At 32.8% G+C, this 17581-nt stretch overlaps 1 protein-coding gene across 1 annotated transcript in view; it reads right to left on the reverse strand.

The window, feature by feature from the left end:
* The window catches only part of LOC150107689 (lachesin-like), a 195810-nt gene extending 180857 nt beyond the window's left edge, over window positions 1-14953 (reverse strand). Inside the window, exons 1-3 of the mRNA XM_090392169.1 lie at window positions 14828-14953; window positions 9981-10127; window positions 7280-7487 (exon numbers count right to left, since the gene is read on the reverse strand). Coding sequence (XP_090248295.1) covers window positions 7280-7487; window positions 9981-10127; window positions 14828-14953 — 481 coding nt within the window. The remainder of the gene's footprint in view (window positions 1-7279; window positions 7488-9980; window positions 10128-14827) is intronic.
* Window positions 14954-17581: the final 2628 nt, after the last annotated feature.

Here is a 17581-nt window from a genome sequence, read left to right on the forward strand (position 1 = left end):
GGAATGTCAAAGAACGAACGAAAAATCAAATACACAGAGAGTAAGTTAGAAAAAACAGCATTTAGGAGAAATCTCTCTCTCTCGCAATTCTCTGCAAATTCTAATTATATTTAGTTCTTCCATTCCGTCCAATATTTATCCATCAAACTATTACACATTCTAAACTATCATTATTATTATAGTATTACGACATTATTGCAGTGGCCGAGAAAAAGGATTATTAAAAGGGTTTCAGAATTGATAAAGCAGATTAATATTTATTAATGTGATAAAGCTAATTTTTAATTAGAAAGAGTTCAAGAACTGATATGCATAAATCATTACAATCAATTCGACTCCAGTCTAATGCGACACTTGGATCTTTTGATTACTTGGGGCACATTCAAATGTTGCGATAAAATATGAACCATTTGCTTTATCAGTGCTGCATTCTTAATGAGACTATATTAAACCGAGAATTAATTTATTGCATTTCCAATCGTTAGATAAATTACTTTTGAACGATATCCCATTTCAAGCTTATTGATGCAGTTTATGTATATACATCGCAGCCACTGAAGTAGAAACTTTTATTTTACGTATAGGCATGCGATTGCCAATATCAATCCTCTTCAATTCCCTGAGCATATTTCGGTGAGATATGGGTCGAGAACAGTCTTCAATAAATTCTTCATTCAAGTGGTGCACAAACGAAGTTCTGTTTGTTCGTACAAGCCTTCTCAAACGATGGCGATCTACTTCCTGACAAGACTATCTTAGGACCGCAGTTACGCCTCTTAGACAAGCAATGCGGGTTATTTTTCCACTGATTAAACACCCGGGATATCTCACCTTTTGAGAAACCAGTCAGTTTTGCTGTCTTCAAAATCTTGTCTCCAGCCAGACGAGCATCCAATATAAGCCCTTTGTTGAACTTCGAAAGATCCTTTGTTTTTCCCATTGTGATCAACACTGTTGACGATTACTAACTAGCAACATTCTTAAATAGTTGCCTACAACACGTGTGGCGACGCACATCACCAAGCATTTTGTACATATGCTACGTAAGTGATCATTATGTACATCTTCATAAAGGTTTCTATTTCATTTGCCGGTATGTGTATAACTAATGTAGAGATTGTGTGTGCATGAACTAGTCTATTCACTATTATAAGTGTTTCATCATTAGATTTTTCTCACTGACTTATAATAATCATCCGCTCCCCGCAAAGCTGCATATTTTGTCCTCGCTCTCCTTTTAACACACTGAAAGTGCAGGTATAACGGTATACAGGTACTTTCTGTATCATCTGCGGTGGTTCTTTTGCTAAATTATCCGTATTAATATCAATATTTGCATGAAAATGTGCCTCATCTCCTCAAAAGAGTGTTCTATGACTCATTCTTCTTCAATAGCACTAGAGAAGGTAGATCAAATGTGTAATAACGCGCATGCTCATTCTCTATCGAAGATTTGAGATAGATTTTGTGTGGACAACACTGTAGTAATTTTCCGTAGATGTTTACTAACTCTTCAATTTTTCTTTTTTTTTTTTTTTTTTTTTTGTGCAGTGCACAAAAACCTGTTTCACAGCGCACTGCTATGGTGCGTACAGGTTGACCACAAGAATTATCTCTGAACATCTTGTGCATTTTTTATTCTTCATCTTGTTCTTCTAAGTTACTGCAAATATTTCATTCTCTTCGAATTTTTTTATCAAAGTTTCAAAAATCAATTAAAGTAGTTCTTATGACGTCATTTTTCTTTCAATGTCACCCGAATTACTACTATTCTGGATATATAGATGGCACTACGATCCTATTTCTAATCATTTGCAGTATTTTTATAACAGAAATTGGTATTACAGCGCCTCTTTTCACCTAGTGGTGAAAATGTGAATAAAATGCATTTATTTATATGGATGTATTGAATATGTATTTTATGACAATGTCTTCTGCATATTTTTCATGAACATTTTTCCAGAGGTCTCTGAATACGCGAAGTTTAATTATGGCTTTTACGTTTCAATATTATTTCGTTTCTAACATGGCCGCTCAAGCCAATAATCTAATATTGGCTTGATTTAAAATTTTAAATAAAAAATAATGTAGTAATCTTCTTCGCGTATATAATACTTTGTATTCGTGAACAACGTCTAATCAGAATTGGCATTAATAATAAAAAATCTTATCTTTATAAAAATAAAAATTACATACTTCATTTATTTAGCATTTCTTTCTATTTTAAATAATCAATTCCATTTGTTTAATGTAATGAAATTTGATATAATGTAGCAATTTAATCAAGACTGATATGCATTCATTTTTGGAAGTAAATTACAGTATAAATATTCAGTTTAATGTAATTATTTAGCCAAAACTTTTATTTTCTGAAGCAAAATAAATTAAATATTTTGAAAAAAATATTAATTACGATTTTTTCAAGCTAGAGTGTATTCATAAATTAATAACATAAGTTAATCATATTTTTATTTGTAAGTTCCTTCTTTAAACACAGCTATAGTTAACGGACTCTATTGGTTTTGCTTGACATGATAAAAATAAAGCTGCATAGGCGAAATTCTAGATATTATAGATGAAATAACAAATAACACAATAATTGGAAAAAAATAAGCGACTTTCTATAGGATTAGAATTTTATGACATAATAATCATCCGCGATGCTAGAACTGCAGTTCCAGCACAAGTCTATAAAAATTGAATATTTAAATCTCGGACAATTTGTTTAATGGTCCGATATATATATATATATATATTAACCTTACTTTTTTTCCAATTATTAACCCCATAATTTCAAGATTTAAATATTCTTGAATAGTTCTTAAAAGAACTGGGCGATGGACTAAGTCCTCAACTCTTTATCCCGTCATCTGAATCAAAAAAATCTGTATGGTTGGGTTGTTATTGAGCTAAAAGCTCTAGTCATGGCTGGGTAACGGCAATAGCCGAGCCTCAGTTAAAACTTCATTGGCTACAGCATTGCCATTCGTTACCCTGGAAGTCCTAAAAAGGACTGCTCCAAGAACCGGTATGCCACAAACCGCATCTTATTAAACGTATTGTTTCCAGCAGACTTCAAACTTTTTTTTTCAGTTATTAACACCATAATTTCAAGATTTAAATATTCTATTTTATAGACTTGTTTATAGCTGGCATCGCGGATGATTATTATGTCATAAAATTCTAATCCCATAGAAATTCGCTTCTTTTAAGGACATTTTATGTGTTATTTGTTATATATATATATAGTCTCGAATATTATCAGTCGCTCAATGTGTGTGTGTGTGTGTGTGTGTGTGTGTGTGTGTGTGTGTGTGTGTGTGTTACCGATATTACCGAGATTGTAAACTTGCATTTTATTCACATGAAAAGTGTTTCATTTAAATTAAAAATCTAGCCGAAGTATTAGTCCTCGACTCAAACAGATGGTCCACTAGAGGTCGCCTTCGTGACGTTACAAATGACGTTTCAAATTGCAGTAAATCTACTTTGCCTTCAAAGACTGCAAAGCGATACGTTAATGCCATCCATTATGCTATACTAATACAATAATGTTATAAATTCAGTATATAATTTAATAATACCACGGAATCAAAATAAATAAATAAATAAAAGCCTTAAGTAAAACACAGAAGCCGTATTAAAATATTAAACTCTAGTATATTTTACTTTAGTCATTACTTGTACAAAAATAAAATTAAGTTTATTTTGAATTTTATTTCCGATGCGAAATTAAACTTTTTCTTTAAATTTTAATGATAACATCAAGAAAGAAAACATGGTTTCTATGGAGGTCAGAAAGTAAGAAAGAATAAGAAAATAGTTGGGGCGTTAGGTGATACATTCAGTAAGAAAGAAAGAAAGATAATAGATCAGTTTTATAATGACGTCAGAAAAAGCTTATGAAAAAGGAAAGGGTGTTTAGATATAATTTGGCAACCATAGAGAAAGAAAGAAAGACATAAGCCGAGAAAAGGAATAACAAAATATGGAGGATTATAGAATGCATTCTTAAAGAAAAGAAATGGAGAGAGAGAGAGAATAGAGGAATTGTGTGAGCTTGGATCGAAGAGAAAGAAAGGGAAAAAAAAAAGAAGAGTGGATATGTGATATAGTCAGAGAGAAAGAAAATAGAGGGATTGTGTGAGATTGGACAAAAACGAGAAAGAAAGAAAAGTGTATTGTGTTTGTGCGTGCGTGGGTGTGTGTGAAGAAATAATATAGTCAAAATATTTTTTAATCACGTATATCTTCAATAAAAACATTTTAAGTATAAAAATATCTCCAAGAAAGTGCAATGACAACTTGTATTGAAGTAGTCTACCTAATAAAACATTATTTTCATGCTTTCGAATTGAGTAAACCTACGGGGGGGGGGAGTTTGAGATGGGTGACTGAAGTACCAGCGGATAGTTCGGTAATCTTTGACAAGTGCAGAAACAGGTGTTCATTTCTCACAATTACAAAATGCAATCAGAAAAACTAGTGCAAAGAATAAAGCAAGTCAAGGGAACAGACATTTTTTTTTTCTTTTTCTTCCTCCCCCCCCCCCTCACTTCCCCATCTCGTTCTTTTGCCTTTCCTCCAGCAATTCCCAGTAAAACATTAACAAGAAAGAACATGACTTCATTAGGTAATCCGGAGACATTCGAGGCCAAGTAAGACTCCTTTTTTTTTTATTTATGTGTGTCGGTTCTTTATTTTAAGTAATACGTTAACACATCTCATTCCGAGAAAATACTCGACGCTCCAGAGAGTTAGAAAATGCACTTCGCTGCCTAGGAAAAGAGAGAGATAGAGAAGAGTGTGGGGGGGAGATGGGGGGGTTGTAAGAATATCCACTCCTCTTTCATCAACTATTCTTTCACCGACTTCAAAGAGCAGCAAACGGAATACCGATAGGAGCAAACGAAATTTTCGCTAAAGCATCAACTATGTGCCAGGCTTATTCCAATAAACAATGGAGATGCCTTCAAAACAAAAAAATAAAATAAGAGAAAAACAAAATTTGGTAGGAGTTTGATAAATGGCGTTAGAATGTCATTGGCGTGTGGACGATACAAGAGGAAATAAATTAGCACCTGATCATCATATGGTTTACATCTATCGTACATGCTTTTATTTCGTTTTTTTTTCCTGCCTTTTTAAAGTCAATGTAAGGAGTAAAGAGACGCCTATGTTGTACTGTTTGCTTTTTTTGTCTATCAACCCCACCTTCCAATTCAAAACAAACTGGAATAAGCATGAACTTTTATCAAATGTTAACAGCATCTGAACAAGAGAGCACAAATTACTTTTTGCCTCATTTGCATATTGTAAGAGGTAAAAAGCAAATGTTGTATGTTGATAAGTGTTGCAATAGCTTCCCGTGTGTTCTGTTGAAGAAACATAAGCGCGCAGTTTTATAGAGCAGCTTTAACTCTAGTTTACATTTGCCTTCTCTATCTGTCGATTCTTTGCTAGAATTACGCATATATTACCGATGTGAAATAAGTCTTCGACTATTATATTATTACGTCGCTTTTAATTTAATTTTTCATAATTATCAGGATTTTTAATGAAATATTATGTAAATTCTCTAAGAGTTACCAAGTTATAAAAATAACTTTCTGATTCGGAAACAGTTGCTTATTATGTGTTATGTGACATCCAATAGCATCACTGGACGATCAAATTTAATTTCCGATTATGTGTTATAGATAAATTTTCAATTGATTTCATATACAAAATAAAATGGTGTATCAGAATGTTCTAAAACTCTCTAGATCAAATTTAGTTTAAATGAGATTTTTAATTATTTTAAAATATATATTATAGATAGCAATCTATAATTATTACTGCTTCATTCAAAAGTGATATTAGGGAACGTAACTACTAAATTACAAGTCATAACTTTTCAGGTAATACATCTATTTTTTTCAAACACACAGAAAGAGAGGAAGCTACCATCTTTTATATTATTATGCTTGATAATTCAACAGTAATAGCATGTTTTGCAATTAGTTCAGATGTTCACAAGTTGTGGGATGTTTTCCCTTACCTAGTACAATTTGTACATGGGTGGGTTAAGGATTTTTTTTTTCATTTTTGACTATTTTTATGTTCGTTTCTTGTATCTTGTGTTTTCAAAAATAACCTTTTCAAAAATCTAAAGTATAAATATTTTTATAATGATTTAAAGAAAGTCCTAAAACACAATTTCCATGGCTGACCCCTTTCTCTCTCTGTCTCTCTCCCTGTCATATACTGAAAAAGGTCTTTAGTGTGAATGCTATAAAACTCCTTCAATAACTTATATACTTATATCATGTCTCTTCTTTTTCGTCTATCAGCTAGTTTTTGAAGCCCACAGACCTTCAATCAGTTCTCATAGAGAGCATTCCATAGACTTTCCACAATCTTGGTAACTCGCCTCTGGATCCTCTTCATCCCCACAGAATCAGGATGTTCCAGATCTGCGCGTAGTAGCCCAGATGTGGCCTTTGCAACATGCCCTCTAAACTTCAACTCCCTGTCCACAATCAACCGTTTGTGGGTGACTGTAGACAGGTGGAGTAATATAGGGTGAGGAGCGTTGAAGTCAGATATTTCTGCCATCCTCCAGTATGCTTGAATGTTGGGAGATCGTATAATTACTGTAAGGTAATGGCAGTTGTCCGGCAAAAAAAGAAAAAAACGTGATAGGGAAGAAAGAAAAAGGCGAATATATATGGCAGGTAAGTAAGAAAAAGAAAGCAAAGAATGAAAGAATTAGCATATAAGTTTCAGTAAGTAAATACCGTGAGTAGACATATTACTTACAATTATGATAACGAAATTAACTCACGTAAAATATTCTTTGTTAGTAGAATTTTTGCCTGAGTATCACAGGCATAATCAGTACAAGTACAAAGGCTAATTAAATAATAAATTACATATTCACAAGGCGCCACCTGAGTACCTAATGTAAGATAACTAAAAAAGGTCATTAAATGTGTATACAATTACAAAAGTTAGGAAAGATTGGCTGATTCATAGAGTACTATCCCCCACAAAGAGGATAGACGTAGACCATTGGATCTGTTTAAGTTAGGGGAGTAAAGTAAAGTTTCGCGTGTTTCTTTGTAAATGTCAGTTATTGTTTAATTAGCCTTTGTACTTGTACTAATGATGCCTGTGATACTCAGGCGAAAATTCTACTAAATAGAATATTTTACGTGAATAAGAATTAGCATATATATATATATATATATATATATATATATATATATATATATATATATGAAATATCTCTTCTTACCTACAATGTCTAGATATCCAACCTGGCTCTTCATGGGTTGCGTATTGATTTGACACATGTAATACCCACTGTCTTCTGGCTGGACATCTTTGATATGAAGGAACCACGTACGATAATTGTGATGAGACACTGCCACCCTCCGATTACGGGTAATCACGTGCGTATGAATAGTTAGGAGAGTTTGTTTATCTACGTGAATCCACGCCACCTGTTGAAGAAAATTCAAAACGTCAGATGTTAGAAGTAATGAGTAGAATGACAGCGAGCTTGATAATGAGACAAAATTCGAGGGTTGAGTAGAAGTAACATCTTCTGGCATCCTCTACAGCACGGCTAAATAGAGACTAAAATATTAAATTGAAATGAAAATTTAATATGGCTTCATCAAATCTTTTGCTTCGCTGTTATTGAGAGACTGAAGAATCTTTTCATTAGGAATAGCTATTTATAAAGTAAAAAAAAAGTTTCTTAGATAACTTTTTAATTCGATATATGACGTTAGTTTGAAATCCTGAGAAAATTCTTCAATAGAGATAATTTCCTTAGTTGCTATAAAGAAACCAAATATGACTCAATTAGGGGGAAAAAAAGCTTTTTTTTTTTTATTATCAAAATCACTGCAATATCTCAAACAAATTCCACTTGCCATATTGAAAAGAATCCCTAGTCAAAAACACGAAATTCTTTACATATCGTGGCGCCATCTCTTGATTATGGAAGTAAATAACATAAAATTCCAGCTTGAGATATAACAAAAAATATTAAAATAAAATAAAAACCTTACATATATGTAAAGGCTACAGTACAAAATAAAAAAAAAAGTACAGAAAACGTTTAATGCATTTTATAGTTAAAAATAAATAAAATTAAAATTGATTCTTATGCTGCCTGCTTAAGAAATTGTTCTCGAAAACAACATTTGACATGCTCAAGTTCATAAGTTGATAACTTTGACTCACTTGCCACGTCATTAACTTAAAAATGCTCTGAAAATTTTTGTAGACTATCAGACTAGTATCATCTTGTTATAATTCACTAGTAGTAGAACACAGATATTATATACTAGTGAGCAGCAGCGCACTTAGGATTTAATCTTGGAGGGGGGGGGGGGGCCGAGTTGATTAGACGATTTGAGAATACACACTACGCTCGCCTACGACCTATGACTGAGCATCTGCAATAATCGCTAATTCATAAATAGTATAGAAATAGAAGACACACACAACATAAATAAAAAAAGAATTTTAATTAGGAAAAGATTTTTGGCAAATTTTCTAATGTTTTTTCCTTTTTTCTTTGAAGGGGGCCATGTCCCCTTCCCCCCCCCCCCCTAGGTGCGCCACTGCTAGTGTAGTTTCACGTCGGTCTATATCTCTCTAGTGTTTAGTTATCATTATCGATATTTTAATTAACATGGATATAAGAATGAAGATTCTATCAATGCGAAAATATGTCAAGAAAAAGTATGAGCAAATCACTGAATTAAAATTTGTTGTTTTTGATTAGAAAATAGCAATAATAAATAAACAATCGTTTCACTTTCTGAAAGCAAAATTAAAACACAGAATTACTAGCTATTGCATCTTTTTCTTCATTTATAATACAATAATAATTAAAGCATAAAGCCATTTATAAGTATACAGAAAATATCATTGTTGACAACATGGAAGTTGTTTATGTATTATAATACATAAACAACTTCCAAACAAATTACTTCCAGAGGTAGAGGGGTTTTTTTTTCCACCGGGAAACGCGGGTATTTCGGCTCTCAGAACAATCAAACCTGCCCTGTGAACACACACGAATCTACAGTCATATATATACATACTTACCCTTATGGGAGATTCAGCAGTGGAATGACGAGCAGGCTGTATTAATTCTTCGTAAATCCCTCATTAGAGATTTGAGACCCAACCAGTCCTAAGGACGGTTGAGTCCCTTGGTTTTCCTGTTCTGGGGGACGAAAAACCCGAGTTTCCGGGTGAAAAGACCCCTACCTCCACATGAGACCGGCTTATCTACATACAAACTTGTTGTTAAGATTTACATTTATTTACACGTAAACCGTATTAATGATGAAATAAATACACGTAAACCGTATTAATGATGAAATAAATACCTTATGATGTATATTTATACAAAAAAGAAACTGGTGTATTGTAATTAAACTGGTATTTGAATTCATGATTTTAATTGAACAGATTTGTTAAGCTCTACTTGAAAATATTGGATTGGCTATCTTATTTCATATAATATATATATATATATATATATATATATATATATATATATATATATATATATATATATATATATATATATATATATATATATATATATATATATATTAAAGTTAATATTTCAAGTAATAGTGGACATTAGATAGAGGAACAAAAACCATTAAGCAAATATTTGTTCGATATAGGAATTTGTATAGAATCATCAATGCATATATAAAAGAAAGTAATAAATAAAAAGAATGAACACAATTTAAGTGATAGGATGATACAATTATGATAATGATAGAAAAGTATTGTAATCTTACTACACCAGATTTAATCTCTGATAAAAAAATTAACTTTAATTGGTCATTATAAGATAAATGATTTCACTACAGTGGGATTGATATTTTATTTTATACCAAATATACTATAATTCGTTATGATAGTATAATAAAATAATCCACTACGAAGCATACTACCCTATAGTCTCCAAGATTGTCTACGATGCATTTAAGAACAGCATCTCTTCCTGACGCTATCGTTAAACTAGGAATAGGACCGGCAAATTCTGGATCCTGAGTTCTCGCTAACACTGAAATGATAAACAAGTTAAAGTCACTAACGGACTGTTAAACATTAATACAAACGCAAAAATAGTTCAAATTTCTTCAAAAGTTATGACATACTTTTCTGAAAACTAAAAATTGCAAATCAGCAAAACTCTATTTATAATAAATGGGTTATCCATATTCTGTAAACTGCAATAAAATAAATATACGAACCAAACGTAGTTTATAAATTAATTTGATGGCTTTACAAATTAAAATATTCTACATCTGGGGGATCTCACGGCACAGTAAACTTGCTATGATGTATTTTAGTACTGCTGGAAAGGGCGCATTGCTGTATACGAAGTGAAATACCGAACGTGTCCATAGTGTAACGTAACGAGCACATCAATGAATTATTCATGATACATATAATAATGTCCTCGGGGACTACATTCATGTCTTTGCAGCTGATAATGTTACGTGAATGAAGCCTTATATTAATATAAAAGATTAAAGATTACAACTGTGTTATAAAATACTTGTTGCTGTTCTCAAAAAGCTAGTTGTAATAACCAAATGACAAATGTGACTCAGCTCTGTATGACTTTGGATTCGATTAGATATATTATTCTGTGTAATATCCCATCATTATAGAGTTTTGGGGCAGCTTTTCTTCTTGTTCCATACCTTATCATCATAACTTTTCTAGATCTACAGAATAACATATGGTATACATAAATACCATATACAGAATACATAAATGCTTCGATCAGTTGCTGTACACAGGAAGTTTTGTTTGTCCATACAAACTTTCTCAGACGACGGCGATCTCGTTCCTGAGATAATACCTTATGACCACAGTTACGCCTCTTAGACAAGCAAATGTGGGTTATTTTTCCACTGATTAAACACCCGGATGTGATTCCTTTTGAAAAACTAGTGAGCTCCGCTGTTTTCAAAATCGTAGCTCCAGTCCTTTATCGAACTTCCAAAGATCCTTTGTTATTAATATCAATAAAATCAAAATTTGATATCAATAGTGCTGATCACAATTTCCATTGTGATCAGCACTATTGACGATTACTGACCAGTAGCATTCTTAAATAGTTGCTTTGGTCACGTGGTGACGCACATGACCAAGTATTTTGCATATACGCTGCGTAAGTGACGTTTACATATGTCTTCATAAAGGTTTTTAATTTAGTCGCCGGTGTGTGTGTGTGTGTGTGTGTGTTACAGAGATTTTCTCCAATCGTTAGGAAGTTGACTTTACCAAGACTTTCTGGTGTAAAACTTTTATACCTCCATAATTGAACATTTCTTTTCGAATATCTACACTGTTTGCCTTTAAGATTTCTGATGGCTTTTTTCTACCCCAAGTATTGATATATTTGAGCCTGTGTAGCTCAGTGGATGTGGCGTTTGCCAACCACGGCGCTTGGCCGTACGAAGGAAGACTTGGTTTCGAGTCTAGTCGGCGACTAGAGGAAATATTTCTAAGCCTTTTTTCGACCGGTTCCCGAGTTAGTCGATCTCTGGCACGGGCAAGCAGGTTTTTCCTCCCGGAAACTCGGGTTTTTCGTCCTGTAAACTCAAGAAAATCGACCGTAGAACCCACATTATTTCAGACATTAAATATATTGTGTTAGGGTTAAGGACCACGAGATGGCGGCACATTTGAGCCGTCTCTCTTCACTGAGTACCGCTTAATTAGTGATAGCCTTGGGCCATCTATCTCTGATTGGTACCAGTGGAGATTGAACTGCCCACTCCGTCTCCAAAAAAAGTTAGATAGGGCTAAATGGCCTCGCCTACTCCCCGTATACGGGAATAAAAAGGCGTTAGCTGATTTTTTTTATTTATTTTTATTGATATATACCTCAGATTGCATTCTAATTTTCTCACGGCTCTGTTCCTGGTTTTCTCCGTTTGGTGATTTTTAGACTTCTAGCAGACATCCAGATTATCGTTACCTTCCGTTTGTATGTTATCCTTGTGATCTCTGATTCCTTTTCATTACTCGTCTCAATTTTTAAATGTTCCAATAGGCTTCCGATCATCCACCTTCATTTTAATTTATCTTCAATATTCTCCTGAAAATCCTCCAAGTGACGTTTGTAAACCTACTTTTGCGAACAACCTAATTTCTTTTAGTTTTTCCCTACATTCTATAAAACTAATTTGTTAGCCAAAAACCTTCTATATGCATGAACTACTTCTTTCATTTCTTCAGTTATTATAGTGTCTTTCACTTCTCTTACCATGATATTTTCATTTTTCTGTCTTTGCAGATATCTTAACCAAAGATGCCTTCTGAAGAGCTGTTCGACTTGTTTCATTTTTAAAACTTTGTAAGAAAATTTTATTTTTATCCTGCTCAAGTCCTATTTCAAATCTTCTGTATATTATTGTGTCTAGAACCAATGTAAAGATAATACGAGTCGTACAGTCAAGATAATGCACTCGATAAGATGTTCCTCATTTGTTTTTGTTTTGTTTTTTTCTTGCGAATTTTCGAGTCAGTATGGTGATTGAACTGGATCTGTTTTCTGAAGAGAAACCCAGTAGGCATTTACCATTATTATTAGTCTTTCCCTTTCATCCAAATTTTCTCCAACTATATATATATATACATACTATAGTGACTTCGTTTGATGATCATTGAATGACTATAACATCTTATATTTGTTATTCTGAAGAAGGCATGTGTTTTATCTTTATAACATGGTGTTATAAAGTCGAATGCCTAGTTCATGTCCTAAACAAAATCTAACAGGCACTTGTCATTGTTATTATACATTTCTGTATGACCGCAATTCGTTTCCTACACTACTTTTATTTTTCATTATATTATGTCGTTTCATTTTTAATGACTCAAATAATGAACGAGTTCATAATCTTCGCTACTTCAGTGAGACTATGGACTCAAATAAATCTCATTATCGGATTTGCTATTTTCAAATTTACCCACATCGTTCTGTACGAAATCGTTTCCCATTAAAGGAGTTTATTTTCATGTTTCTGTCCTGATTATAATCACTGCTCTTTACTTACCCTGATCACAGTTAAGGGAATAAATCTGATTAAAATGTCAAATAATTAAACTTTAAAGCTAAGCCGTAAAACTTATATTTGCAAATTATAAATAGCTGATAATTTCAAGAATTGAAATTAATTATTAAATTTAATATCCAAGATTATTTTCAGTGTGTATAGGTTTGTGTGTGTGTGTATTCAGTTTATAATTTCTTAATAATAAAATCTAAATGTGATCCAACATTAGTTTAATTTCTGCTTTAATTTTATATATAAATATTAAATAATTTTTGTGTTAATTCTACTTATGCCTTAATTCTTATTTTGTTGACTACCTACTAACAGTTATGTCTTCAAATGCTTTTCCCAAAATGTAATGCGATTACTGTTCATTAGTACGTAAATTATTTCAAGACTGGCTGGAAGGAATTTACTACAATTTGTTATTTGGAATTCTCACAAATAATTATCGAGCTGTTGCAATTTTTACTGCAATCATACCATTTACACAAGGACACAGGGGTTCTACAATATAATTGCACTAGCTTCGCTTGATTTGGATAGAATTTAATAAAATATTTAAGATCCCGTATGTACATAAATGTATATTGTGTACATCCGGGATCTTAAATTTACTTTTAATTGGATCGTGTGTCATGTCTCATGTGGAATTATATGATATTACATGTCTACAGAATGTAAGCCAAAACTGACTCTTGGTTCAACTGTTGGAATAATTAATTATGTTCATAAATAATGCTATTCTTAAACACATTTTTATTATTGTCATTTCCTTGATATTTTCTGTATGGTTCATAGTTTATATATAGTTCTGCATAAACGACACTCATGAGTCAAAATATTACGACCACTTTCATAGTGAGGAATTTATGGAGACACAACACACGTGTTAGAATAATTACTTTACTTAACATTAAGCAAGTAACAATCGACGTTTCGACTTCTGTATTGAGGTCATCATCAGGAAAACATACATATGTATAATATACAAGCTACATGCCGTTGCACTATAAAAAAGTAAAATGAATCTAAATGTTTGTTACTCATTTATCTTAGCTGACCTCTGGTGAGAAAACGGAACTACATTAAACAATTTCTACAGTCCTTTATTATTGAGAATTTCTTCTGTCTGGGGTTGTTCTAGTTGCTATATGGGTTGAAGATGGGTCCTCCACATTCTTGGAATAATGAATCCATCATTTTTGTTCAGATTTGTTTAAATTGATGGATTAATTATTCCAAGAATGTGAAGGACCCCATCTTTAACCCATATATCAACTAAAACAACCCCAGACAGAAGAAAATCTCAATGCGAAAGAACTGCAGAAATTGTTTAATGTAGTTCCGTTTTTTTTTCTCACCAGAGGTCAAGCTACGATAAATTATTAACAAACATTTAGATTCATTTTACTTTTGTATAGTGCAGCGGCATGTAGCTTGTATATATGTTCCTGATGATGACCTCAATACAGAGGTCGAAACGTCGCTTTAATGTTAAGTAAAGTAATTATTCTAACACGTGTGTTGTGTCTCCATAAATTCTTCACTCTGAATGCTGACCACCGTGTAACCTTAAAAGAAAGAATTATGACCACTTATTCTGTTTTCGGACAACCAGAATACGCTGTCGGCTGTAAACGGACTGGTGATGGCAGTCTCCTGATACGGGGATTGTTGTCATGGGCATCATTGGGTTCTCTCATCTCCTACGAACACACTTTGACCACTAAATCTAGCACGGGGATTCTTTCGGATCGATCTACATGGTGACAATGTGATCCGAAGGATCTAGAATCTTCCAGGAAGACAACACCCAGGATCACAGGATGGCATTGCGCGTGCATAGTTCGAAAAGCACACCCAAGCATTCTGTGTACTCTTTCGGCAGCCTACTTTTCTTGATTTAAATTCCATCGAACATTTATGGGATTATGTGGAACACAATATCGGCCAGTAAACGTCGATACCAAGCTCGGTCGCTATCCCCTGGAACGATATTCTGTCTATTTGATGCAGAATACCTCATGGCACTGTACCTCAGATCCTATAAGTTGGTTAACTATAAGATCTCCCACCTCTACATTTATTAACTGAATTACTGTTATTTATGTTTTGTCTTTTTTCATATTCTTCCTTAATATAAACTCAGATTCCTAAAGAAATCCATTAACTATGAATTATATTCAGGAGAAACGTTGCTTTGCTGGAATAACTATTGAAAACACCAACTTTGTATCATATTCCAAATGTCTTCGAAGGTTTGAGTAGGGAGGTCATTTTTCATTTGTACGTCACTTGTTATGGACGCAGTGGGAAAATTAGCAATGCATAAACTGATACGAATTGGCTAATAGTACGCCAAATAGTAAACCGCACTGAACCATCTTATTTCATTTGATTTATGGTTTTATAAAACATACTAAAAACATTTTCAAAGCAGATATGTTCCACTTATTTGTGTAATTATTATACATAAAAATGTTAAAAAAAAAGTTAATTAATATTATTTATAAATTGTAAATTATTAAATGACAATGTAAATTTAAATTCAATAAAAGCTTTTTTGCTTTGAAAATTTAACATTTTAAGAGGACACCTTTATTTTTATTTTATTATATTACTACATTTCTCAACACCTTGTTTGTTCTTGGAGGTGAGTGAATCAATCGACCGTGAGATGCGGTGATTGATTCATTCAATACAATACCCTTGGAGGGTAATGGATGGCAATGCTTAGCAAATGAAGTTCTAACTGAGGCTCGGCTATTGCTGTTACCATCCTGCCATGATCAGAGCTTTAATAGCTCAATAACACCTTATCCCTACACTGTCCTCTACAGATAACGGGGAATATGAAAAGCATTATTGCTTCGCCCCTTTAAGCCAGTCCTTATAAGGACTTATTATATAAGATTTTCTTGGTGCGGATCAATCAACCGTGAGATGCGGTGATTGATTCATTCAATCCGATACCCTTGGAGGGTAATGGATGGCAATGCTGTAGCCAATGAAGTTCTAACTGAGGCTCGGCTATTGCTATTACCCTCCTGCCATGATCAGAGCTTTAATAGCTCAATAACACCTTATCCCTACACTGTCCTCTAAAGATAACGGGGAATATAAAAAGCATTCTTGCTTCACCCCTTTAAGCCAGTCCTTATAAGGAATAAGGAAGATTTTCTTTCATTAATTCTCAACGAAATTGAAACAAATGGGTAGTTTCTATAATACTTATTTTCTAGTATGTACCCTGAACTACGAAACAGACATCATATTTATTCATAAGTTGTCGAAGTGACAAGAATAATAATAAAAAAAAAAGATATCACACAGACTGGGAACGATGTCTAGAACTCTTGTTTACACATCCAACATCGACTATGACAGCCAACATGCCATTTTATCCCCAATTAACCTTTCCATTTGACGCCTATTCATAAGAATAAGTTATTCCAGTTTCTAGATTTGTTTTCGTTTCCTTAGAAAGTCAAAAAGGAAACATCAAATATCTTGGAAACGTCTAATATTCCCTTTCAATAAAAGTTTACTTTTATTATCGTTATTATTCCAATTACTTGTGAATTTTTCACCAAACCTTCGAAGTATGAAAATTGTTTTCTGATCAGGTTGTTCAAGAGGGCGCTGGCATAGTTTCCAACACATCTACAGACTGCAAATGGGATGAGACCAATAAAATGCGTATAACAGCATTATTTTCCCAAAGGTTTTGATAAAGTTTTGGGAAAAAGTTGTTTTTTTGTTTTAAAAAAAAAAAAGGAGATATGCTTTTTGAGTTATAAACATGACTTAGAATTCAAAAGTTTCTGAGGAACTTTCCCAGAATTTCACTAAAATGCTCGTGTAAATGGAAGCTCAGACATTTGCTCAGAAACTAAAGTTTACAGTCAGACGACAAGATTTCCCGGTCAGTTAAACGTTTATTTTGTCCACAGTTAAAAAAAAAAATAATAATAAAGAAATATTATGAATAAACAAATCAAATAAAGAATAAGTACATCACTTATTTCATCAGTTTGAATAAAATGTAAGGAGAAAGAGCTCAAAATGACTAAACGTAAGGGTTTTTATACATGTAACGAAATATGTGAGTTTTATGAATCACGTATTACCGAACAATACTGACTGGTGACGAGAGTAAATGAAAGCAGAATGATACGATATCCAACAAATAATCAAGACTATCATTACAAATAATCGGAGGGAATTTACATTCTCTCTTTTTTACTAGTTGAAGTAAGACAATGAATTTATCTTTCAAGAAAACTTAATCATCTTTCCGTTTTTTGTTTTTTTTTGTCAATTTACATTTTTTTTCCCGCATTTATTTGTAATCGCAAATTTACTTTTCGCTGTCAAATCTTATTTCATCAGAGTTGTTTTATAATAGCAAATCTTTTTTTTTTATTTCTTTATTTTAATTATTTCAAGTGTTAGCCATCGTCAAGGATCTG

Source organism: Typopeltis vanoorti, chromosome 4, assembly GCF_054136105.1.
Source record: "Typopeltis vanoorti isolate ZY-2024b chromosome 4, IOZ_Tvanoo_1.0, whole genome shotgun sequence".
In the NCBI taxonomy this organism is placed as follows: Eukaryota; Metazoa; Arthropoda; class Arachnida; order Uropygi; family Thelyphonidae; genus Typopeltis; species Typopeltis vanoorti.